The sequence below is a fragment of the Gopherus flavomarginatus genome, chromosome 1 (genome assembly GCF_025201925.1).
Source record: "Gopherus flavomarginatus isolate rGopFla2 chromosome 1, rGopFla2.mat.asm, whole genome shotgun sequence".
Taxonomy (NCBI): Eukaryota; Metazoa; Chordata; order Testudines; family Testudinidae; genus Gopherus; species Gopherus flavomarginatus.
Genome location: NC_066617.1, coordinates 180,627,122 through 180,653,847, shown reverse-complemented (window position 1 = coordinate 180,653,847; position 26,726 = coordinate 180,627,122). Strand labels below are relative to the sequence as shown.

General features: G+C 44.4%; 1 protein-coding gene across 2 annotated transcripts; it reads right to left on the bottom strand.

Moving 5' to 3' along the window:
- Positions 1 to 288: 288 nt before the first annotated feature.
- GPR89B (G protein-coupled receptor 89B) lies at positions 289 to 26,155 on the bottom strand. 2 transcript variants are annotated; one of them, XM_050959276.1, is made up of 14 exons: positions 26,025 to 26,155; positions 23,201 to 23,260; positions 22,112 to 22,215; positions 20,785 to 20,891; positions 19,864 to 19,965; positions 16,222 to 16,342; positions 15,838 to 15,918; positions 9,048 to 9,157; positions 8,111 to 8,199; positions 7,304 to 7,396; positions 6,846 to 6,941; positions 2,436 to 2,525; positions 1,068 to 1,133; positions 289 to 961 (listed from the first exon to the last, which is right to left on the bottom strand). In XM_050959276.1, the coding sequence occupies exons 1-14, from the start codon at positions 26,064 to 26,066 to the stop codon at positions 755 to 757; spliced, it is 1,368 nt and encodes a 455-aa protein (XP_050815233.1). In that variant the 5' UTR covers positions 26,067 to 26,155; the 3' UTR covers positions 289 to 754. The 2 variants fall into 2 exon arrangements, with proteins under 2 accessions (XP_050815233.1, XP_050815242.1); XM_050959285.1 differs by lacking the exon at positions 26,025 to 26,155 and adding an exon at positions 25,589 to 25,762.
- Positions 26,156 to 26,726: the final 571 nt, after the last annotated feature.

The window sequence follows — 26,726 nt, the reverse complement described above, 5'->3', positions numbered from 1 at the left end:
GTGGGGAGTACTGAATTTCTAGTGTATAACGTAAACTAGTTATAGCTACCACCTTTGACTTCGCACTAAACTCCAGTGAACAGTAACCCAAGGCATGGATTCTGATTCATCAGGCCCTAAATGGTAATAAAGGACTAACTTCCAATTCCTAAAGAAGCTAGATACTAATCATGCACATCTCCCTTGAATCTCAGTCCACTTCCCCCTCTGCCAAACAGTGACATTCACACATTTGCTCATCTCTGTTAAAGTCCCTGGGACTGACACAAACAATTATGATGCTAGTGGTGAGGTATTACGAAAGCTGATTTAATTTCACAGACTCAGACATTCAGATCCAGAATTAACACCCTCCAACTCTGGATTAAGACTGATTTGTTTTTAAACTGAAATAACGTTTCCTCGGTGTCCTTTATGTAGAATTCTTCTACTCGTGATTTTAAGAGGTCTCTCCTCAGACCATCCTTGGCAGATTTTTCAATACCATAAGACACACCTGTCCCATGGATTTTCCTATTCCGTGGCTCTCAGCTGTCCACTTTTCTCCTGCCTCTGCTGTTTGTTCAGCTCATGGCACCCTGTTCAAAGGATGAACCATATACTTCTAAGTGCAACTGTAGAAGTCAGAAGGGCCAGTTACATCATCAGAGCACAGAGAGAGCTGCCCTCCCTCTCTCCAAATCCTGTCACCCCTAATGAGTTGCAGTAGTCCACCAGAAGGGATTATAGAACAGTGGGCAGAACTGGAATGGATTCAGAGTGCCATGTGCTTCTCTGGGGCCTGTTTATGTGCCAAGTAGAGGAAAAGGATGCTGGAGAGAGCGCTAACCAGGAATATCACATCAAACCAGCGGTGATAGAAATTGAACTGCAGCTCCCCTAAGACTTCTGTAATGATAGTGCGATACTCCGGGGGCATACTCATCCGGATTAGGAGCACGGAAGAGACGAAGTACATCCCCTGGAGATAAGATACAGGAAGCGCATCAGTTAATTGCTTCACAGGTGGCTACTTTGCTCAGATGGGACAATATAATAAAAGCTCACTAGCAGGTCTGGATACTCACCATGATCTGTGCCAACAGCAGAACAATAACATTGGAGGATTTGCTGCTGGAGATGGCATAGAAGAACTGTCAAGAGGAAAAAAAAGTACTGAAAACAGGACTCTCATTACCAGGCGTGTTTGTGCTCCCTTCTACAGGAACATGGAAGGAATACATGCCCCAATCATTCCCCTTTAGTCCTAGAAACCAGCACTGAAGGAAAAAGACGTGCTTCCTAGACCCTTCAAAGGTACAGACCTGGGCCTTGTCCCCAGTAGAGCTACAAGTGTTTTAACGTGGGCCCAACTAAACCTGCTACTAACACTGCATGGCCAGCCAGTGTGGAGAATCCAGTTTTGAAAAAACAAAACAAGAAACAACCCAAAATATATTCTAGCCTAGGAATGACTAAGCCCAGTTTACAGGCCAGCATCGATAGGTCACCCTGTTCTGTGTTGCCATAGTTTTCCCCTGTGGTTGTACTAATGCATTAATCCCCTACTTGCTCCCCAGAAATAGCTAGCAGTTTAAATGAAGCAACCCAAGTCCTCTTAATCGCCATTCAATACCCAATACTAACAAATCCAGGCTTCCACATCACTGTTAAGCCTTGTCTACCTTACACTTCGTCTCTTAAAATTTCCCAATCTTACTACCACTGATAGTAAAAACAGTGGAAGGGCTAATATAAACTGCTCACAGGTAGCAACCAGGGATTAATCACTAGATTTGTTCTGAGCAGTTCGAAAGCCTTCTGACTGAAACAATGGCAGCCAATTTATACTAGCATGACTACTGTTGATAGCAACAGGGAGATTTTTTTTTCTTTTTCTTTTTTTAAGAGAGGAACTCTAGGGCAAGGAGAGAGTTTCAGATTATCCTACGAGTTTTAAAACATTTATAACACTATTTAGAGCCCTAACACTAACACCATTCCTCTGCTTGGACTGGAGGCACTTATAGATTGTGCACTGCATTTAGTGACTGAAATTGCTGAAAGAATTCTCAATAGGATCATACCCCAGATAAGCCAGAAAAAGTTACCCTCCCCTTCTCTAATTCAGCCATAAAAGACTTTTTGCTCCATCCTACTCCCTGCAAGGACTTCTATCCCAGCCTTCCTCATCCCCTATTTGTCCACTAACTGAATAGAGACCACAGGTCCTACATTTGTACTGAAGGTTTACACCAGTGGTTTTCAACCTGTGGTCTGCGGACCTGTCTAAGAATTCCATAGGGGTCTGCACCTTCATTCAAAAACGTTTAGGGGTCCCCATATGAAAAAAGGTTGAAAACCTCTTGTTTACACAATGTTCTCTTGACTAAGTTAGAAATACATGCAAGCTCTCCTGGACTGCTATAACGTAAGAGGGCCCTGGCCAGGCGTACCTTTGTGAGTGTGATCAGTAAGCCTCTGATGGAGGTGACAATGATTATTCCAACGAGGATAAAGGAAATGTGCTGAGACCAGAATTTTACCTGCACCAACAAAAACAGGAAATTGTTAAATCCCTGGGGCCAGGCATTTGAAGAGTGTGTGTGGATGTGCACTTAACAGGATCTCTGAATTCTCATACTGTGCAGATACTCACTGCAGAGAAATTTACATACAGGTATATATTCTCCTGCAAGGGCACAAAGATGGTTACTTTCGTGCGCAAGTGCTTACTCTACACACATGGGAAATGCACAGATCTAGCCTATGTGGACTTCATGGAAGGAACTGAGGGTTCGGATGTGAATATTTATAGAGTAAATACAAAAGAACACACATCTATTTGGTACATAAACCTAACTGCCTCTAGATACATGTAATATACTAGACAAGGTCTTTCCCTGTTTCCATCTGTTCACAATAAACATGTGAACCACTGCCCTCTTCTGGACAGCTGGTATATGGCTACAACAAGCAGAGGAGATTATTATTATAGGAAGGGCTGGTAGCCCCATCTATTATTAAAGTTGCCCAACACATTTCATTATAAGACCTTCTTTTCAGTTGGTTATAACTTGGCCAAATTTTAATTATTTGGGCTGAAATTTTCCATGGAAAGTGTCTGCCTCAAAATTCCAAAAAGTTTCAGTCAAAACAATTCAGCCATTTCCAAAAACAAGGCTACAGAAAAGTACATTGTTTTGACCATGTTAAAAAATTCTGGAGATCTTTTCTTTGAAAAACAGTAAAGCCCCCATACATTGGAGTAGGGGCTTGGATTTTGGGAGGGATATGCCTTTTGACATCCTTGTGAAAATCCACCCAAACGTGTCCAAGTTACATAAACCTGAGAAAAACTGCAGTGTGCACAGACTTGGCAGAGACTTGCTGGAATGCAGTTTATTCCCTGAAAATTCCATTCACACTAAAAATGCTCCAGCCTGAGGCTCAGCAGGACTTTCCCTGAAATTGCAGCTCTGAGCAGCTGGGGATTGTGCCAGATCCATGAGGGTGGATTAAATCTATTATTTTTCTTTTAATCGGTTTTTTTTATTATTGTTTAAATTACAATGCATTTTTCTTTTTAAAAATAAACCTGTTTAAAATTAAATCTTGATTTAATATAAAATACATTAAGGCCTAAACTTCCTATAATTTGTAAATGTGAAACATATTTTGGTAAGAGAGGTTTATGTATACAAAACTTTTAAGGTTGTTTTGTTTAATAAATATAAATATATGCTGTTTTGTGTATTTAAATAACTTCCAGTTACCATCCTAATGCAGTTAAGATACAAATAATGAGCAAAAAGTTAATTATCTCATTCACTATTTTCTAACACACTAAAAATGTAGAATTAAAAAGTCTGAAAATATTACGCTATATAATTGCTTTAATAAATGTATATATATATATAAATGTAAAGTCTCTATTTAGCTGTAAATCAATGTTTTAATGGTTAGATCAACCCATGAGAATGTACCTTCTTTTAGAAGGTAACTGAAGTACAAATGGAAAAGTTGATTAAAAATCAATGATCAAAATAGAGACTTTCCACTTGGTGATTTAAATCATTATTTAAATTGCCTTGATTTAAATCAATTCATATTGAGGTGCAGACACCTAAACTGAGATCAGGGAGCCTGTCTCTGCTGTGCTCTCAATTATTACCCTTCCTCCTTCTGCATCTGGCCCAGGAAGCCCAAGGGAGGAATAGAGGGGCAGAGAGGAAAAAAATAGTACGTTATCATTAGGACCCTATCAAATTAATGGCCATGAAAAATGCGTCATGGACCGTGAAATCCGGTCTCACCCATGAAATCTGGTCTTTTGTGTACTTTTGCCCTATACTATGCAGATTTCACCAGTGTTTCTCAAACTGCGGGTCCCGACCTGAACGGGAGTTATAGGGGACAGCGAGGGGAGCCAAGGTTATTGTAGGAAGGTTGGGTATTGCCATTCTTATTTCTGTGCTGCCTTCATAGCTGGGTGGCCAGAGAGCAGAGGCTGCTAGCCAGGCACCTAACTCTGAAGGCAGCACCCGATCACGACATCTTTACTTCTGCACTGCTGCTGGCAGCGGCGCTGCCTTCAGAACTGGGCTCCTGGCCAGCAGCCACCACTCTCCAATCAGTCAGCTCTGAAGGCAGCACCACTGCCAGCAGCAATGCAGAAGTAAGGGTGGCAATACTGTGATCCCCCACCACAATAACCTTGCAACTCACCCCCCAACACTACTCTTTTGGGTCAGGACCCCTACAGTTACAACACTGAAATTTCGGATTTAAATATTTGAAATCATGACATTTATGATTTTTAAAATCCTATGACTGTGAAATTGGCCAAAATAGACCGTGAATTTGGTAGGCCCCTTGTGATCACATAACTACAGACTGTACCAGAATGCATACGCAGAAGAAAGCTGAATTAAGCCTCCACAAGCAACCTTAATGCTAGCATTTCCTAACTTTTGAGTACTTGATGTCAAAACCTTAATCAGGTCCTTTAAATGTAGTTTTGCATGTATAGTCATTTATATAGTGCAGAGGTGGGCACACTACAGCCTGCGGGCCACATCCAGCCAGCGGGACCTTCCTGCCTGGCCCCTGAACTCCTGGCCGGGAAGGCACAATGCTCTGGGCAGAGCAGCTACGAGCTTCTGGGTCGGCGCAGCTGCAGAGCCCAGCCTGACGTGGTGCTCTGTGCTGTGTGGTGCTGACAGTGCGGCTGTAGTGCTCCAGGAAGCGCAGTAAAGGAGCAGGAGGGGTTGGATAGAGGGCAGGGGTGGTCAGGGGTGTGGGCAGTGGTGTGGATAGGGGTTGGAGCGGTCAGAGGGCGGTGAACAGGGGGTTGAATGGGGGCATGGATCCGGGGGGGGGGCAGTCAAGAAGGAGGGGGGTTGGATAGGATGGCGGGGGGCAGCGGTTCTGGGGGCAGTCAGGGGACAACAGAGAAGGGATGGTTGGATGGGGCAGGGGTCCTGGGGTGGCAGTCAGGCATGAGAGGGCGGGTTGGATGGGCCGACAGGGGGCAGCCAGGGACCGTCAGGGATAGGGAGTGGGGGGAGGGAGAGTGGATGAGGAAGAGGTCCTAGGGGAGCTGTCAGCGAATGGGGGGGGGGGGGGGCACACCCCTCTCTCCCTGCAAAACCGGCCCTCCATACAATTTCCTAAACCTGATGCGGCCCTCAGGCCAAAAAGTTTGCCTGTCCCTGATACAGCATCAGAAAAATAACACTTTACAAGAAAATAGTGAAAGCTGAAATAAACATAAATAAAAACACAAGTTCCAATTCAAATGGAGCACATGGGGAGGTGGAGTCATTTCATGTTTCACTTGTAATCACGTGCCACAAACCAACTAGTATACAAATTGTGCAGGCACGCACTTATTACTATTCACAGAGAATGCTCATTGTAAAATTGTCTGTCCAGGAATACACTAACACAAACTAAGTTCTGCAGGTCAGAGACTATTCATCTCTTATTCACAGCTGAGTACGCTGTCCATTCTTATTAACAAATACTAATCTAAGTCCTCAGAGATCTATTCACATGAACTGTAAATTCACGCAGTGTACGTGCACACACATTGCCCACTGCAACCCTCCACATATTGACACATCGTGGACAGCCACTTCCATAGTGCCCTCCATTGAAGTGTTCAACATCCCATAAGACAGGTATTATTCTAATTTTACAGACTGGAAAACTGAGGCTCATAATGGTTAAGTGACTTCTCCAAGGACATAAGTCAATGGCAGAGCCACAGACAAAAATCCAGCTCAGAGTTCTCTGCTCTAACTATGAATCTCTGACTGAGAGTCATAAACAACCACCTATGGCAATAACCCCATTAAGATGGGGGTGAATGGAATGCTCGCACCTCAAGGGACCATGACATGAAAGCTCAAAGGACCCTTTCCTCCCTCCTGGTCAGGATGTGGAGCATGGTGAGCTACTGACATGCAGTAGGCTTGTTGTGTGAACAGTGGACATCCTGCAGCATTAACTTTCACTAGAACATGGTTAAAATGATGTGCTCTCTAAAGGTGATACCCAGAGGCTAATGCTGCATTATATCCATCTCTAGCATGGGGATTGTGTGCACTCAGGGTGTCAAAGTATACCAGCAAAGGCCAGTCATAACTTTATGGTAAGAGGAGTGACTATTAAGTTTGGATACTAGTGTATTAAGAGCAATGTTCACACAATATTTCCCAGCTTAGAGATTGGTGGAGAAATCTAAGCCCCTTCTCAGAGCTCCATTAATCCCCACCAGCTGCTCCCACAACACCAGTTCAGTTAGTAATACATAAAACAGCGATTACTGATGTGAGTGGGGGGTTTTAAATGTTTCTCACATCAAACTGGATTCCCAGATAATTTACAGTGATCTCAATTCCTCTTGTGACAGGATCAGTCTTCCCAACTCGATCAAATACGATATTGATGGTTGCCTGCAGGAGAGAGATAAGTGCATCAATTCAAGGGAATGTGGTATACACAGCACAACTGTATCTGTGACACACATACATGTCCTTTGCTCTGTATTTCATCACAGAACAATCCCATAGAGTTAACTGAGAGTATACAAAATGTATGAAAACACACAATGCAGTAAGAAACAGTATCCCAAATAGATGCCAATGTCATTCAAAAACTAATTTCCAGAAGCAGGACGTATGAAAGGAAACTGGAAGAATATTCTTAAGGTGCAGACAAGAATCTGTGTGTAAAGTCTCACTACCCGTATGTGTCAAACAATCTAAGCAAGGTTATGTAAAACGTTTATGGACAACAATATATGACATTCACGTACCATGAAGATTTTCCAGACACAATAGATGGAGAAAAAGTAACCCAGGAAATTAAAGTATTTCCCCTGGAAAGTTTTGGAGTATTCTATTCTCTCCTGAAAGGGAACAAAAACAACAAAAACTACCCATACATTTAACATTTTCAGGTTCAGATAAAATTCAAATGTATAAGTTTTAGACAATTACCAGTAAAAAACAGCAATGATTACTCTGTCCTTCTACAGCTCTCACCATTGAAGTGTTTACAAACACACTAATGAATGAACCTCAAGTACCGTGTGAGACAGAGCTGTAACAGTAGCTCTTATGAACAGGGAAACTGAGGCACTGAGTAGTTAAGTGCCAAGATGTCATAGCTAATAAAGATCTGGAAAGAGAACCCAGCTCTCCAAACTTCTATTCCTCGCTTCCATGAAGCCATGCTCCCTCCTGATATTTTAACACTGACATATTAATTTTTATAAAACATAAGAACTCATCGCTTCAGTACATTGTGAGGCCAATCTGCAGAAGAAAAGACTAAGTCAGGGCCTTACTAGCAGGGGAACTGAGCACAGGCCCCTCTCCCAACACAGTTTGGGATTGCTGGCCTTTTTTGAGGCCCGGTACATGTTCCACTGCATATATGAGCTGGGGAAAACGGCTTGCCATCTGACCCCCAGATTTGAGAAACAGACTCTTCCAATATTGTGTCAAAGCTGAGAAACCAGCTGCTGTTTTCATCGTTGCCAACAGAATGCCTTTAAAATTACTTCTGTCTATTCTGCTCATCCTCTCCCAGACTATCAATCTGGTTCTTTGCTACGTACCTTAGTTGCATGCAGGTCAGCAGTTTCCAGGAAAAGCTGCCGACTCAGCTCTTCCAACGCATCCACTTCCTGCTGGATAAGGGACAGATCTGGCAAACCAGAAGAGTTAAGGGTAGAATTCTGCAGAAGTTACTATCAAATGGAAACAAACATACCCTGAGGTTCCTCCATTCCTGGGCTCCCTGCACAGACACAATCTCAGTTTAAACTGCAACAAAAACCCTCATATGATAGAATCATCAGAGCACTCCATTGTAACAATGCTGGTCAGCATGTCCCCTTTAACAGGATCACATAACTGATCTCTATATCACAAGCAGAGGAATGCACACTACCAAATGGAACCAAGTCTCTCCCAAAAACTAGCTGCTTTGTTTTTATAACATCCACACACCTTTATCTCCACAAGAACTTCTTTGGGTTACTTGCACTCCATCATCATCTACAGGACTTCTGCTGGGAGTTAAAAACTGGTTATCAAATCATGTGCAGAATTTTCCTCACCATGCAGACCCTCCTGCTCCTTCCTGTTGGCCCAGAACCCTATCCATATGGCTCTCAGTAAGGTTCCCTAACCCTCCCCCCAAGCATTCTGGGAGATCTGAATCTGAATGCTTAGCAAAAACTATTGTCTTTCTGTAACTCTCACTGTTTGCCAAGCCCCACCCCACCCGTTCTCACAGGATTCCTTTCTATCTTGTTCTTGTGGACACACTCCCTACACCAACTCTTACCTGAGCAGATGTCCAATATTTTGTTGTGCTATAGTGTAAGCTCTTTGGGGCATAAAGTGTTTCTTACTCTATGCTTTGGGAAGAGCTGTGTGATATATAAATGCTTAACAACACTGGCCTCCCTGTCCTTTTTCCTAATTAAATCCTATTTCTACTCAGCAAGGAATTAGCCTGAAGCCCCATGGACAGGAGAGGAAGGATACTTTCACTGCCAGGGGCCGATGTGGTAACACTTTTTATCATTCCCCAGAAGCCAGTGGGTTTGTTGTGCACTTCCCCTCTTTGGAACATGGTCCTGTGGGCCATTGCCATTCTGAAAAGAGAAAAGATTCAGTTCTCAGAAAAAGATGCACTGTGCAGCAGACATTGTGAAATTTAGGCCTTGGCTACACTAGCGCTTTACAGCGCTGCAACTTTCTCGCTCAGGGGTGTGAAAAAACACCCCCCTGAGCGCTGCAAGATACAGCGCTGTAAAGCGCCAGTGTAAACAGCGCAGCAAGCTAATCCCCATAGGTAGGTGGAGTACGTGCAGCGCTGGGAGAGATCTCTCCCAGCGCTGGCGCTACGACCACACTCACACGAAGTTTCGAGTGTAGCCAAGCCCTTATTCAGTGCAGAGACACACTCCTACCATTCACCCAATCACCAGTCCTGCTCCAAAACATCTCAGTTAGCTCAAGAATGGAATTCAGTCCTAATCAAACAAGCTGCCATGCTGTTGAGATTTCAATAATACAGAATGGATTTCACACCAATTAAAAATAAAGATTCAACTGGGGTCTCAGTCATGTGACTTGTCAGCCTCCCATGTCCTCTTCCAGATCATGTGACTCTGCAGTCTTCACTCTCAGAGGACAGGAGCGGCTAACAGGAGAGTTTGGCGAGGGACTTCTCCAGGTGAAGGAGGAGCGATCGTGGGACCCTTGGGGTAAGTTTGTCGTCTATAGTGTTTGTAGTGTGCTGGCTGCTTGACTGAAATATACCATGTGGTCTGTATGTTTGGGGGACCGTGTGCTGACCGTGTGTGTGTTGAGCCTAGCAGCCTGCTAGGTGAGGCTGAGAGCTAGGCGCTTCTTAATGAGGCATTCAATCAACCCTTAACCAGGGGTGGGGCAACTCAGGCACAGCAGGGCTTTAAAAAGCCCACTCCTAAGCGACCAGAGGAGCCAGCGAACAGGAGCGGCTAACAGGAGTTTGGCAAGGGAGTTTAAAGGGGGAGTGTGAGCAGGGGCTAGAGACACCTCACATTCTGTGCACTTAAAGGTCAAAACACTACTTGATAAAAACAAAGCGCCAACAAGGAAATAAGCTTTGGGAGTACAAAAAAAAGAGAATGCAGGCAGAAGTCAAGCAACAGAGTGGGAGCTACCCAGTTTAATGAACCCAATGCAGCATGTACGATTACCTCCCCTATGGGCTGGTGGAGTATGTATGCATTCAGTGCAAGGAGCTCCTGGCCCTCAGAGACCGTGTACGGACTTTGGAGACCAGGGTAGCTGAGCTGGAGGAGCTACGGGAGACAGAGAGGTACATAGATGAGACTTTCCAGGACACAGTAGAACAGTCCCACTTCTGGTCTGACAGCCTCTGCGCTGCTGAGGAGGATGAAAGTCTCAGGGAAGAAGAACATCACGTTGGCGCAGAGGGAAATGATCCCACAGTTGGGACCCTCCTCCCAGATGATGATGCGGTATCCTCTCACACTGAGGATACTTCTCCGGGGGAGGGAACTCCAGTTATTAGGAAGAGACAGGTATTAGTAATGGGCAATTCGATCATTAGAAACATAGATAGCTGGGTTTGCTATGATCAGTAGAACCGCATGCTGACTTGCCTACCTGGTGTGAAGGTTGCGGATCTCTCCAGATATCTAGATAGGCTTTTGTGTAGTGCTGAGGAGGAGCTTGTGGTTGTGGTACATGTAGGTACCAACGACATAGAGAAGGATAGGAGAGAGGTCCTGGAGGCCAAATTTAGGCTGATAGGTAAGAAATTGAAGTCCAGGACCTCCATGGTAGCATTCTCTGGAATGCTTCCAGTTCCACGCGCAGGGCCAGTTAGACAGACAGAACTGCAGGGTCTCAATGCGTGAATGAGATGATGGTGTAGGGAGGAGGGGTTTAGATTTATTAGGAACTGGGGAAGCTTTTGGGAAAGGGGGAGCCTATACAGGAAGGATGGGCTCCACCTAAACCAAAACAGAACCAGATTGCTGGTGCTTAAAATTAAAAGGTCACAGAACAGTTTTTAAACTAAGGATTAGGGGAAATCCCACCAGTGCAAAGGAGTATGTGGTTCGGACATCCCTCAGGGGAGGATCTATAAATGGAGATTCCCTATGTCCTAATAAGGAGGAGAGGATGGAAAATGATAAAATACAGGGAGGGTTTGATGGGAAATAGTCAAATGAAAAAAAGTCCCATTCAATTACATCATGTAATAGGGGACAGCCAAAAAATGACAAGTTTTTAAAAAGCTTATATACCAATGCTAGAAGTCTAAATAATAAGATGGGTGAACTAGAGTGTCTAGTCAGTGTTAAATGACGATATTGATATAATAGGCATCACAGAAATCTGGCGGAATGAGGATAATCAATGGGTCACAGTAATACCAGCATACACAATATATCAGAAGGACAGAACAGGTCAAACTGGTGGGGAAGTGGCACTATATGTGAAAGAAAGCATGGAATCAAATGATGTAAAAATCTTAAATGAACTAAGCTACATGATAAAATCTCTATGGATAATAATTCCATCCTTGAAAAATAAGAATATAGCAGATGGGCTATATTACAGACCACCTGACCAGAATGGGGTTAGTGACACTGAAATGCTCAGGGAGATTACAGTGGCTATTAAAATAAAAAATCAATAATAATAATAATGGGGGATTTCAAGTATCCCTATATTGACTGGGTACATATCACCTCAGGAAAGGATGCTGAGATAAAAGTTTCTTGACACCTTAAATGACTGCTTCTTAGAGCAGCTAGCCCTGGAACCCACAAGAGGAGAGGAAATTTTTGATTTAGTCCTAAGTGAAGCACAGGATCAGGTCCAAGAGGTGAATATAGCTGGATCGCTTGGTAATAGTGAACATAATATAATTAAATTTAACATCCTTGTGGCGGGAAAAACTCCACTGTGGCCCAACACTGTAGCATTTAATTTCAGAAAGGGGAACTACACAAAAATGAGGAGGTTGGTGAAACAGAAATTAAAAGGAACAGTACAAAGAGTAAAATCCCTGCAAACTGCGTGGGAAATTTTTAAAGACGCTATAATAGAGGCTCAACTTAAATGTATATCCCAATTAAAAAAAAAAAGTTAAGAGAACCAAAAGAGCACCACTGTGGTTAAACAACTGCTAAAAGCAGCGAGAGGCAAAAAGGCATCCTTTAAAAAGTGGAAGAAAAATTCTAAAGAGGAAAATAGAAAAGAGCATAAACTCTAGCCAATGAAGTGTAAAAATATAATTAAAAAGACGAAAAAAGAATTTGAAGAACAGCTGGCCAAAGACTCCAAAAGCAATAGCAAAAATTTTTTAAATACATCAGAAGCAGAAAGCCTGCTAAACAATCAGTGGGGCCACTGGATGATCGAGATGCTAAAGGAGAACTCAAAGACAATAAGGCCATTGCAGAGAAACTAAATTAATTCTTTGCATCGGTCTTCACTGTTCAGGATGTAAGGGAGATTCCCAAACCTGAGACATTCTTTTTGGGTGACAGATCTGAGGAACTGTCCCAAATTGATAAACTAAACAGTAATAAGTCTCCAGGACCGGATGGTATTCACCCAAGAGTTCTGAAGGAACTCAAATGTGAAATTGCAGGACTACTAACTGCCATCTGTAACCTACCATTTAAATCAGCTTCTGTACCAAATGACTGGAGGATAGCTAATATGATGCCAATTTTTAAAAAGGGCTCCAGAGGTGATGCTGGCAACTACAAGACAGTAACACTCACTTCAGTACCAGGCAAATTGGTTGAAACTATCGTAAAGAACAAAACTGTTAGACACATAGATGAACATAATTTTCTGGGAAACAGTCAACATGGTTTTTGTAAAGGAAAATCATGCCTCACCAATCCCCTAGAATTCTTTGAGGGGGTCAACAAGCACATGGACAAAGGAGATCCACTGGGTATAGTGTATTTAGATTTTCAGAAAGCCTTTGACAAGGTCCCTCGCCAAAGGCTCTTAAGCAAAATAAGCAGTCATGGGATAAGAGGGAAGGTTCTCTCATGGACTGGTAACTGGTTAAAAGATAGGAAACAACAGTAGGAATAAATGGTCAGTTTTCAGAAAGGAGAAAAATAAATAGTGGTGTCCCCCAGGGATCTGTACTAGGCCCAGTCCTATTTAACACATTCATAAACGATCTGGAAAAAGGAGTAAACAGTGAGGTGCAAAATTTGCAGATGATACAAAACTAATCAAGATAGTTAAGTTCCAGACAGACTGTGAAGAGCTACGAAAGGATCTCACAAAACTGGGTGACTGGGAAACAAAATGGCAGATGAAATTTAATGTTGATAAATGCAAAGTAATGCACACTGGAAAACATAATCCTAACTATACATATACAATGATGGGGTCTAAATTAACTGTTACCACTCAAGAAAGAGCTCTTGGAATCATTGTGGATCGTTCTCTGAAATCATCCACTCAATGTGCAGCAGCAGTCAAAAAAGCAAACAGAATATTGGGAATCATCAAGAAAGGGATACATAAGACAGAAACTATCATATTGCCTCTATATAAATCCATGGTATACCCACGCGTTGACTACTGAGTGCAGATGTGGACGCCCCATCTCAAAATATATTGGAATTGGAAAAGGTTCAGAAAAAGGGCAACAAAAATGATTAGGGGAACAGAATGGCTTCTATATGAGGAGCGATTAATAAGACTGGGACTTTTCAGCTTGGAAAAGAGGCGCCTAAGGGGGGATATGATAGAGATCTATAAAATCACGACAGGTGTGGAGAAAGTAAATAAGGAAGTGTTATTTACTTCTTCTCATAATACAAGAACAAGGGGCCACCAAATGAAATTAATAGGTAGCAGGTTTAAAACAAACACAAGAACGTATTTTTTCACGCAATGCACTGTCAACCTGGAACTCCTTGCCAGAGGGTGTTGTGAAGGCCAATCCAAAACTGGGATCAAAAGGGAGCTAGACAGATTCATGGAAGATAGGTCCATCAATGGCTATTAGCCAGGATAGGCAGGAATGGTGTCCCTAGCCTTCGTTTGCCAGAAGCTGGGATTGGGTGACAGGGCATGGATCACTTGATGATAACCTGTTTGTTCATACCCTTTGGGGCACCTGCCGTTGGCCACCATCAGAGGACAGAATACTGGGCTTGGTGGACCTTTGGTCTGACCCAGTATGGCCATTCTTACGTTCTTTCAGTGACCACACAACCCACCAAATGCCTCTCTCCTTTGGAGCATCTCTGTCACTGTACAACTGCCTTCTCCCCAGACCTGTGAGAACTGGACTGAATGCAGCAATGCTCTATAGCAGCAGTTCTCAAACTATGGGTCGGGACCCCAAAGTGGGTCACAACCCCATCGTAATGGGGTCACCAGGGCTGGCATTAGACTTGCTGGGGCCCAGGCCTGAATTCACAACCCAGAGTCGAAGCCAAAGCTCAAGCCCCATTGCCTGGGGCCAAAGCCCCAGGGCTTCAGCCCTGGGTGATGGGGTTTGGATTTTGGCTTTGGTCTCCTTGAATGGGGCACTGCGGCTCAGGCAGGCTCAGGCTTTGGTCCCGGCGTCGTGTAGTCATTTTTGTTGTCAGAAGGGGGTCACGGTGCAGCGAAGTTTGAGAACTGCTGCACTCTGGTAGTCATTACGGGGCTGTGTGACAAGCTTTCATAAAGCAGAATCACATAAAGCCATCACAGGGTGGGACCGTTTGATGCTTTGGACCATTTGTACAAGACTTCAAGAACTGGTTCAAATACAAAAGCATCTGCTGCATATTGTCCCTCATGCTCCCATTTACACTACAACATAATCTCTATGATCACTGCTGGCTCCCAGCCTTATTACTTCAACATTTCACTGCACTGAAATGCATAAGCCACTTATCCAAACCTAAGCTGAAACCTTTTCATAGCATTGTCAATGCAATCTATGAATCCACTGTGTTTACTGGTCCCCTTTTTTGTATCTGCACCCAGTAGAGCCACATTTGGCATCAAGCCCTCTTCAAGGTCATTGATAATTATTTTAAGCCAAAGCACCCCTCTCTCCCAACTCAAAATATTGGCCCTTGTGACACCCAGCACAGCACAGAGGATAAGTTCTCCAACAACGAAGAACCTCTAACTATTTAATTCCTCCCTGTCCTAAAAATGTGCAGCTGGAAGGGACCTTGAGAAGTTCAGGGTCTAGGTCTGTAATGGAACAGAACGGATTTTGTTTCAGGCAATGAAATGACTGCTACAATACACCATTCCAACCCCTTCAGTACACTTGTTTCACTAGAGCAGTGTTTCCCAAAACTGGGACGCTGCTTGTGTAGGGAAAGCTCCTGGTGGGCCGGGCCGGTTTGTTTACCTGCCGCGCCCATAGGTCCGGCCGATCACAGCTCCCACTGGCCACGGTTCACCACTCCAGGCCAATGGGAAGCAGCGTGGGCCGAGGGATGTACTGGCCGCTGCTTCCAGCGGCCCCCATTGGCCTGGAGCATAGAACCGCAGCCAGTGGGAGCCGCGATTGGATGGACCTGCGGATGCACCAGGTAAACAAACCAGCCCGGCCCGCCAGGGACTCTCTCTACACAAGCAGCATCCCAAGTTTGGGAAACACTGCACTAGAGCAAGGAATCTTATCTGATACAGTTATGCAACTACTTCCCACTCCTGACAGCCAAGAGCTTGGCTATTCCAAGAACACAGTATCCCCGCAATCTGCTAACCCCAACAGCATTAAAGCAGCATCTTGACTCTGCTCTGTTCTCCTCACCTTTTCTTCTTGCTGATGATCATGTCTATGGTTTGTAGGAGACGACGCTCCAGGGCTAGAATATCTGCATCTGTCACATTCCTGCAACATACACACAATACCCCATCAGCCTTCCACTCCAAGGAGCATGTGAACAAGGACAAGCATGTGGGACAAACAAATTGGAACTGAAGAGCCTATGTAAGGACAGCATACATCAGTGATGGAAGGGGTCCTGCAGTGTAGATGGGACAGCTAGAATCAGCAGGCTCGGGGGCATGGGAAAGGAAGGCCCAGGGCCAAACCTGAGCAGTGTCCTAGGAGAATCTGAGAGAGCACACACACAGGAAGAAGGAAAAAATCTCAAGGAGCGTATAGAATAAAATTCCAAGAGGCTGTGGTTACCTGAGAAAGTAGGACATGTATGTGTACGGACAGTTAACAGCACCAAATCCAGAGAGCAGAGCCATGAGTGTCACCCCAATTACACCGACTCGGCTGATGAGCTGCTCTATGGACAGGATTCCTGAAAAAGAGAAGACAATGTAAGTAGGGGGTTGCTTTTACTGTACTTCTTTACACTTTGGTGTCCTCATAAAAGAATATAGTACTCATTCAATTACTTAGCCAAACTAATTGCCTTCAGAGTCCAGGTACCAGAGGTGATTCAAAGTGTATACAGGCAGCGGGTGGGGAGAGGAGGAAGAGAATGTTCTCCCAGGGAAGTATTGAAACTCTCAGCGTTTCCTGACCTATTTTTAAACAAGGCTAAACAGAGTCGGTAGGAGACTGGAAATGGGCTGCACATTACCCTTCCGTTCTAAATCACTAGCCCAGAAATGACCGATTTTTGTCATAAGATGGCTGCTTGGTGGTCTTAGTTTACTTTCTGGCAGACATCTGTCCATGTCACAAAGCCAACTCTTACAACTAGCATATATAGCACCAAGGGTATCATTTTCAGCAAAAAGACCAAGAATTGACGAGACTACAAAGATCAAAACTGGCCCCTCTCTCGTAGAAGTGATCCCGCCACAGCAGATCTAACACATGCTTATAGGGCATGGGGTTAGAGTAGAGAAAAGCTTATGCTGCTGCTGGCTGTGCTATATCCATCTTGTGGATACAGAGACTACCAGAGGTGCTATCTGTAATAGATATGGCAATTTCCTGCAATATTTCTGAAAAACTTACGGCATTACGTTTAAGTGTTATTGTGAAACAGGATTGTATGTAACATCTTCATGGGGGAGATATTACAACTCCAAGCAGTACCTTTGGGGTCTACTGTTTTACAAGAATAGTTTAAGTATGATCGAGTTCTACTCCATGAGGCAGGGCTCCTGGTACACTGGGTGGTGATTAGGCAAATTCACTCAGGTTCTAACACCTCCAGAGAGGTTAGAGAGGCTCACATATACTGTTTCAGACTGGATTCTCCAGAGGCCAACAGATTTAAAAAAAAAAAAAAAAGGATTTTGGGATAAATAGCCTGAATTTAAATTGACTCAGGGCCTTCCTTCTGATCCAGCAAATGGACAGGACCTGCTGTCTAAGGGGGACACTAGTCTTCCTGGCAGGGGTAGGAAGATCTTTGGCCTACTGAGGCCTCATAAGACTCATGGGTGAGCGCTGTAAGCTTTTCATATGTATATAGGAGCTTTCATTGTTTTTATATATTTTCACTGTTATGCGTTCACCTTAAAAATACACACAAGTCTTAGAAAGTGGCGCGTGGTAACTTACAACTGCTGGCAATTACATTGTTCATAGCATTTGAAGAGAGAGCAAAGAGCAGACTCAGGCCTGGTTAGGCAGTCTGACTTGCAGGGGAACTCAGTGTAGGCAAGGAACAGTGCAGTCTGCAAAACCCTGGTCAGGAGAGAGAGAGAGATATGGATCACCAAGAGAGGTGACTGCTGTGGAGCCCGTAATGGGTGCCCTCAAGGGACCATGGAGGGGGAATACGGGTGCAGTTGCCATGAACTGTGACACTGTCACTCTGGCATTTTGTATTAGCGCTAAATTCACACTAAAAACATTGCAATAAAAAACAGATTAAGGTTCTGCATTGCAACCAAGGCGGTTAAAATACTATGTTTCATTTGTCCTTCCCAACTTTCTATTGCCAGCCACAACCACACACGTTTTCACAGAAATCTGGTACCATGAACTAGTAAATACCACTCACCTTTGGGGAATGAGATACAAAGCAGCAGCCATACACTGCACATTTGGAGCTTATATGATTGTGAAGCTGAGGTGGCTGAGAGCCAGGCCACAGTTCAAGCTTCAGGGAAGGGAAATAAATGATGAAAACAATAGCAAAGGGCCTTAACAAAAGGGGCTTGACCACAGAGTCATGTGCAGGCACATGCAGATTTACACCTGTTAGAGAGCAACAATACATTGGCCTTTTGCCCCACATGCTGTTATACAGAAGCAGGTAAAATATAGATGCCTTTAAAAATGACTTATTCAACTGCTTAAAGCAAGATATCCCAAGCTTTTCCTAGCATTCTTCCTTTAGTGATCAGAGAGGTGACATACAAAGTGTTCATTTTATAAAGTCAGAAAGTGAGGGGCAACAAAAGTTTTAGTGGAAAACTAAAGTGTATACTAATCACACTGGTGATGCAACAGAGGATGCTCTTCTCTTATAGTCTCTCTGTGCCAATGCCTGCATATGTGCTAAGGGGCACCATGTGGCTGTAAGCGCTGTCTTTAAGAATAGATGTAAAAAAATGAGATTCTAGAAATTTCCAATGGTCAAAGATTCCATGGCACTTTTACACATAGATTAAGAGGGTTAACTCCAGTGCCCTGGCCAAATTCCAGCTGGGTGGTTACATTTTGCCAAGCCAAGCTCCTCCTGCAGCTTTAAATGGATACACCAAGGATCAGCAACCTTTGTCACGCAGGCCGCCAGGGAAAGCCTCTGGTGGGCTGAGCTGTTTTGTTTACCTGCTGCGTCCACAGGTTCAGCCGACTGCAGCTCCCGCTGGCAGCGGTTCACCGTCCAAGGCCAATGGGGGCTTGAGGAAGCGGCGGCAGCCAAGGAATACTCTGGCTGCCACTTCCTGCAGTCCCCATTGGCCTGGAGTGGCAAACTGCAGCCAGTGGGAGCTGCAATCGGCTGAACCTGCAGAAACGGCAGGAAAACAAACCAGCCTGGCCTGCCAAGGGGCTTATCCTGACAGGCCGCGTGCCAAAGGTTGCCAATCCCTGGGATACACACTGCTTTCCTCCAGTTCCTTAAACTGCTGTGCAATGTTGTTTTGCACTATTGAATAGATACTGTATTCAATCCCAGAAAAGAGTGGATTTCAGTGGGATGTGAAGTAATCAGGCATTCTTTCTCAGAGAGAAAAAATGTTTTAGAATCACAGGTGAAATCTTTCAACTATTACAGGGTCAGCGCAGCCTGTTAATTTCTCCTTGGGTTTTTTCAAAGCTGGGGCTCATCAAATGAGGGATAACTCATCCATTAAGCATTTAAGGCCTGATTCTGCAGCCACCTCTGTGCACAGAATCCTCACTCATTTCAAAAGGAGCTGGAGAACAACTTGGTAGCAAAAATCAGGACTCAAGAATTCAGTACTGATTATTCAATGATAGGTGTTGATTTTTCTAAGTTCTCTTCTTCCCTGGACTTGCTTTAGCACCCGCAAGAAAAGAAAGTAAACATGACGGTCAATGTTTAAGTCTTACATTTTGGGGACTCTGCCCCCTGTAAAATGCAAGCAATGTTAAGTTCCTCTGGATTCCAGATTCACCCAAGACTTCCTGACCTGCTAAATTTCTGCTGTTTTCTGGAAGGAAAACAATACAAATGAAGCAGGTAGTCCAGTTGTTTAGGCCTGTGTTGCGATGACATTAAAGGTTCATGGGGGTTTCCTGACTTTCAGAGCTTATTCTCAGGAGTAAGCAACCAGATATGGAATGTACTTCAGTTCACAGAGTTGCTAAGAGCCAGATAGTGAAATGTTGAAGCACTATCTCTGCAAAGGAGGAGGAGGAGAAAGAAACATACATATGAAAACTCACCATGTTTTGGGCTGAGGATAGGAAATGGATCTCCCAGTTTCCAGAAGAAATACATGAATGTCAACCAAACAACACAGGCAAAGAGCAGCCTTTGTCTATGCACTGAGAAAAGGGGAGAGAAAACAGGCATTATTAGAAAGTTCTTGTGTCTAGGTTTCATGAAAGGCTGCAGAATCACTACATTGGTCTCAAGATTGTGTTGCGCAGAGATGATTAAAACAGGAGCCATCTGGCACTGTGCTAGCAGTATCCAGTACTGTAACTCTTATGAAACTGGCCAACTCTAAATGGCTCAATCACCTGACAGGCACAGTGAAGAGCAAGGAGTAATGCAATGAAGCCTCTTTTTGGGAGCTCTGGGACAGCCTGCTCGGCAAGGAGGTATAAACGATCCTGGAGCTCGCACACACTGGGAGGACACATGCTGCCACATCTCCTAAGGAGATGCAATATGCATGATCAGCTGTTCTAACTTGGGCAGGGGTAGAGCAGAGCCCTGACTCCACTTTCTGTTGATACTTCTTTCCCCCATTAGCACGGACAGGGCCGGCAGCATGCTGTAAGGCAGCGGTTCTAAACCTATTTACCACTGTGGGCTGCATATGCAGCTCTCTATATCTAAGCAGGCCACAGCCACACAATATATAAACTACTAATATGGCTCTAAGGATGTCAAATAGGTCACAGGAGTGTGCTGATTGGGCTGCAAGAAGCCCACAGGCTGAGAACCGTTGCTGCAAGGGAACAGTTCCTGCACTTGGAAGAGTCTTTGGACTGCATTTTGCCCTTCTGCTGTACAGGAGAGAGGGTGAGGGACCCTAGTGTTGGAGGACCCTAGTCCTATTTGTGAAAGCCTGTCCTCCATTGTGAGGCATAATTCTCAAACCTAGCAATCTCACTGCTGTAAATATGCATACTCACATAGTCGAATATTGCTCACAATGAAGTAGCCAATGTAAAAAGGCACCATGAAGACTAGGACGAGCAAAATCACACACAGATTCAGTTTCCAGTGAAAATATCGGGAACTGAAAAGGAATCAGAAGATTGATCAAGGCCTGATCATAATGCAAAGATTTCCTCTTAAAGCTGAACACATCTCACCCCTCTCCTGCAGACTAAATTGCACTAGATAACACTCGCCTAAAAGCAGCACACTGGGATACTCCATACTGGATCTTACTCTAGAGCTCACAAATGTGCATAAAAAAGCAATTGGCATACCAAAACACAGCAATGGGCCATCTAATCAACTATCCTGTGTCCACAGTGGCCAATGCAACTCAATAATGCAGCTAATTGAGCAATAAGGCAAAATTTCTTTCTAATTCCAGATAAGGTTCAATTTATGCCCCCAAAGCAGGAGAATCTGAGAGTCCCTGTCAATTTTTCCTAGTTAGTGTAATTTAATATGTTCTTATTTATAGTGGTACTCATGCAAAGATATTTTCATCACTGAAACACTGCAGTGGCAAATTCCACAGATTAATAATACATTGGGAGAAGATGATTTTCTTTTATCCATTTTAAATGTGTTGTGTTTTAATTTCCCTGAGTGCACTCTTATTCCTGTATCTTAGGAAAAGGTAAGTCAGAGCACCCAGCTGGCAGCTTCTATATTCCTCTGTTCAATATCCTCTTTTTCTATTCCCTTCTGAAGTAAGCCTAATACTTTGAACTCTCTTTTTATATGGAAGCCCTCAGTCCATGCCTTCAGTCATTTTAGATTAGTAAAGCAATACTGATTATAAGGTGCGAATGTATCATCGATTTATAGTTACTGTATCATTCTTACTCTTCAATTAACATAGTATCTTATTTGCTGTTTTCATCACAATCAAGCACTGAGCAAATACTCTCTGTAGCTCTTTATAATTACAGAGCACTTCACAAACAATTAATTATGAATTAATCCTCACAACACCCCTCAGGGAAATAGTATAAACAGAACCCTTATTTTATAGCTGGAGAAACTGAGGCAGGAAGATAAGCGCTTTGCCCTAAGGACCCTGAGCAAGTTGGTAGCAGAGACTGGATAGGAACTCAGCAGCTCCTGGCTTCCAGCCTCATGCTCAATCATATGAATGACCCTGCTGCTCAGATGTCTTCACTGATCTATTCATTATGTTGCCTACACAGCTTTTCCTTGACATGGGGATAATTAACTTCGAAATAGTTCTAGAGTAGCTAGAGAATAAAACGAAGGCCAGGCCTTTGTCTAGGAAAGTGTGGTAGCCCCCATACCTACCTGCTATTTAGCACTCCCAGGATCTCAAAGATGATGAGTTCAAACATGGTGCAGGAGAAGGCGAAGGTCACAGAGAAGACCACCTGCACCACATACTGTCGTACCTGTGATGGAGCAAACACGAGACAGGAGTCACTTCCATCCTCACACAATACTGGCCAGTTACATATCAGTCAGGGGAAATAAACCATGAGGTGCCTCAGCACACAACAGGGTCTACACTTGAGGTGCCCAGACCTTGCCAAAACAAGGAGATAAGCTGGCAGTTTGCAAGGAGCCAGAGGGCTACATCCAGTTTGTACAACATTGAGCTGATTGTAGCTGCCTTTGTACTTAAGACCGAGGTGCTGTACATAGAAAGACTACATGCTCCAGCATACAATGCATCAGGCCACGTTAATCAAAATGGTGCATCACTTGCTGGGTCCTGTACTCTCAGCTGGCCCAAACTCTGAATTATAGACATGGGAAGCCATGGATTGTACTGCAATACTCTGTGGGACAACATTTGGCCTGCGCTTTGGCCATTCCTAGCCTACACAATACTCTCTCCCGTGTTCCTCCTATTTTGCTACACTGTCACAATTTTATTCCCCATTGGCTTCTTCCTAACAATCCAGTCACACTGTCCTTCTTAACAGCTTTCCAAAATTTAAATTCAAGGGACACTATCAACTTAAAAATAATGTCTGTGTGAGAAAATATTGTACCGACGACTGTTATGCAGAACACCCACGGTGAGTATAACCAAAAGTGATGAGGAATATATATAAATCTATTTTTTCTACATTTTCAATTTGTTTATATTTAACAGCACTGTGTACGATAACTTTCACTGTTTCCCCAGTATTGTCCATTTCCCCTGTTGTCTAGGTGGATTTTTCAAATAGCAACAGGGGAGGAAAACTATTCTTTTTTAAAAACAGGAAAATGTAAAACCACAAATATACAGCTGAAAGGAGGAACTCAAAGGAAGGGGAAGTACCCCAAACTGCTTTTTACTGATTTTATTAAACGGACTAGATTTCAATGTGACAGCTTCACTGTAAGATATAGAGTCACAGTTTGAATGAAACAGCCCCTCCTCACCTCATAGTCCTTGAATAGCTTGCGCATGAAGAACAGCCATCCAAATCCAAAGAAGAGCACCTGTAAAAAAGAGGCCAACCGAAAGGTATTGGTTAGGAAGAAACTTGCAAAATGTGAAGAAGCGAGCTTCTGGGCAACATCACATAAGCAAAGCACTACAGCGCCTGCTCATCACATAGTTCCCAAGTATCCAATAACCAGAGAGGTCCAAAATGGCTGTTAGGTAGAGAGAGAGAGATTTAAGTGAGATGAAATGTAACAAACACAGAGTACCACTGCCTTACTGCAGACCCAGTAATGCACAACTTTTCAATGAAAAGGGGCAGAGGAAGTGAGAAATAGAGGCAAAACAAGCATCTAGGCTTCTAGGTGTGAGCAGATATTACAGAAATCATCTTTCACTAGACTAATGAAGACCTACAATGCATTTTATTTTTACACAGCAGCTTTAACACACTCTCTCACAATGTCTTAGAACAGTGGTTCTCAAGCTTTTGTATTGGTGACCCCTTTCACATAGCAAGCCTCTGAGCGTGACCCACCTTATAAATTAAAAACACATTTTAAATATTTAACACCATTATAAATGCTGGAGGAGAAGTGGGGTTTGGTCTGGAGGCTGACATTTCACAACCCCCTATGTGATAATCTCGCGACCCCTCCCAATTCCGGCTATGCTCCTGAAACAGAAGAATGAAATTTACAGACAAAGAAGATCTGGCAAGTATGAGCCAAGGAAGACCAAACATTTTTGCCTTGGCACCAAAATTATGAAACCAAAAGTATAAATTAAGGAGGGTGATTGAAAGCAGTCAGAGAAATCAGGACAAGGAGGACTTTAGTTTTTGAAGTGACTGATAGAAAAAGGGTAAGAAAAAGGTAAGACATTACTATCAAGCAGAAAGTTTGGGGAATGAGTTAAGGAAGTATTGTAGGTGTCACCTACGTAAAGTGATTCCAAGGCTGAAGCTGGCAAGTAGCGCCTACAAAGGGAGCAGAGAAACACAGACTAGAAGGAGATCAAAAACACAGATCAATTTTTACCTAAAAATATCGAGATTAGGGCTCCTTTGTTCCTGGCACCATACAAACACTCAGGAAGACCAAATCTTAAGAGTTTAGTGTCTAATTAAGACACCACAAGTGATTGCGGCAATAAGAAAGGGGTCAGAAGAGAAGAATACATAGGCTAATTTAAGTACGCACCTTGATGTTTCTGAAGATGATGTAAAACCTCCACCAGAAATGAAAGAGAAGCAATTTAAGAAAGTAAGAAATCAAATCAGAAAATGAGTGAAAGGGAGACTTGCTTAAGGAGAACAGTGATCAGCAGGTCCAAAAGCCACACTGAAATCAAACAGGATAAGAAGAAAATGATGTGTCAACAAAGAGACAATGCACAAGTCATTATTATGCAGAAGACAGCCTCAGCACTATGAAATGATCAAAAACCAGACTAAAAGCAGTCAGGGAAGTTGTACTGAGAGAGGTAATCAGAGAGGAAAGGACACTATTTTTTAAGAACCTGGATAAGGGGGAAAAAAAGAGAAAATACATAGGACAAGTAACTAGCAAGTGAGGTAGGTTCAAGTAAGTGGGTTGTCCCCCCCCAGATAACATTGTTTTGGCTCTAACAGGGCAATGATCCATTTTAACTGGAATAACAAGGACAGGACGGCGGAAGGTTAATAAGGCTCCAAGTGAGATAGCTATATCTACAGCAGAGACTAAATGAAAGATGACTGATGGAAACTGGAGGAAATGAAAGAGATGGAGATGGTCCTGGGTTACAGGTGGATCAAGGGAGCTCCAACAGTTGTCGAAAAATACTTTCTAGAAACAGATTAAAATCTTTCCAGCTTGGAAAGCAAAATTGTAGCAGATTCCTCAAAACGGTAAGCAGTAGGGAGAGGCCATGAGTAACCAGGACTCTGGACAATGATAGAACCAAGACAGTTCAAAAGAACAGCAGGCTGAACTTTTGCCATGGGCTCCCACACATGGGAAATCTGGATTTGTGCAAATGATACTGGGTTATAGGAATTCAATTCTCTATAGCTGTCACCCCAGCTTGTTTGGAATCACAATCCTGAGATTATTTTACTGAGCTGAATATTGTTTTAGTAATTCAAAGATCTTGATTGATTTTGAGATTTTCATAGTCTTATTCTGATGCGGACTTTACATCACAGCAGCAGGTTCTCAACAGGGGCCAACCATAGGTCCAGAGTAGGTTACAACCACCTTCTCTCGTGGATACAAGGGGGGAAAGTCCTGTTTTTTCCTACTGAAGCACAGAGTCATGATATTGAATAAGGGTTGGGAACCACAAGCAGGAGCAAAAGGGGAGGGAGCCGTAGTCTAAGCAAGCAGTGAAACTGCACTCACACTGGGCCACTGTACAAATGGGGAGCCCCTTCACCCCACAGCCCTGGGGATCGCAGTGCGCCAGGAATAGTCAACTCGAGGCACCAGGGAGGAGCCTGCCGGCTTGTGCGCCGCAGCGCAGCGAGTGCCCGGGGACGGGGCAGGATTTGGGGGACGTGGGGAGACACTTGGGGGCCGCTCCTGTTCCACGTTCTTCACACAGATGTGACAGGCCGGGGGGGGGCAGCGCTGGGGGCCCCGGGACCAGCCCCCCCTTGGTGAGCGCCGGGGGGGAGGGGTAGGAGCGGGTCACACGGAGCTGGGCTCAGGGCTGTAGCACCGCCCCCCGCCGCTTTACCGCCAGGCCGGCGCGGGGCCCAGCGATGCGGGGGGGGGGTCGGCGTCCCCGCCAAACAGCCCCGGAGCGGCCGAGGCCGGGGCCGAGCCCGCGCAGTACCTGGGAGGTGACCATGATGCCGGAGTCGATCAGGAAGCTCATGACGGCAGCGGGGGGAGGGGCGCTAACCGGACCCACCACCGGCCACTCCGGCTCCCAGCCTGCGCGCGCCGCGCTCCCGGCCCGGCTCCGCCCCCCGCCCCCGGGCGCCTGCGCGAGTTCGCGGGGCGGGGCCAGCGGGACGGCTGGGCTCCGTAGCGAGGGGCGGGGCCAGGCCGCAGGAGGCGGGGCCCTGGATTTCGATTAACGGGGCGGGGCCAGGCATAAAGGGAGGTGCCTGAGAGTTCTGCTTGGGGCGTGGCCAATGAGCAGGGGGCGGAGCTCTTCATGCAGGGGCGTGGCGGGAACTGCGTGGGGGGTGGGCCTTGGAGCTGAGACATCCTAGCAAATATTTTGTCCAGTGCCTGTTGTTTGTCTCATTTTCACTAGCAGCTGCATTGCAAGCCAACCGCCCTCTCAGTGGAAGAGTTTTAGGCCAGGAGTTGTTGAGCAGTTTGTGAGGCAAATTATGCTCTTAAATCAAAAAGTCTTTGAAAAAAATCTTGCTAGATTTAAGAGAATGTATAAACCCGGCAACACACTTAAATATCATTTATGCCAGTGTTTGGTCATCGTACAGATGTAAAGCAGAGGATCCCAAATGGTGCTTTGCCAGAAGCTGGCTGGTTCATATGGCACAGTTTGTCTTTATTTGTAGCTGCT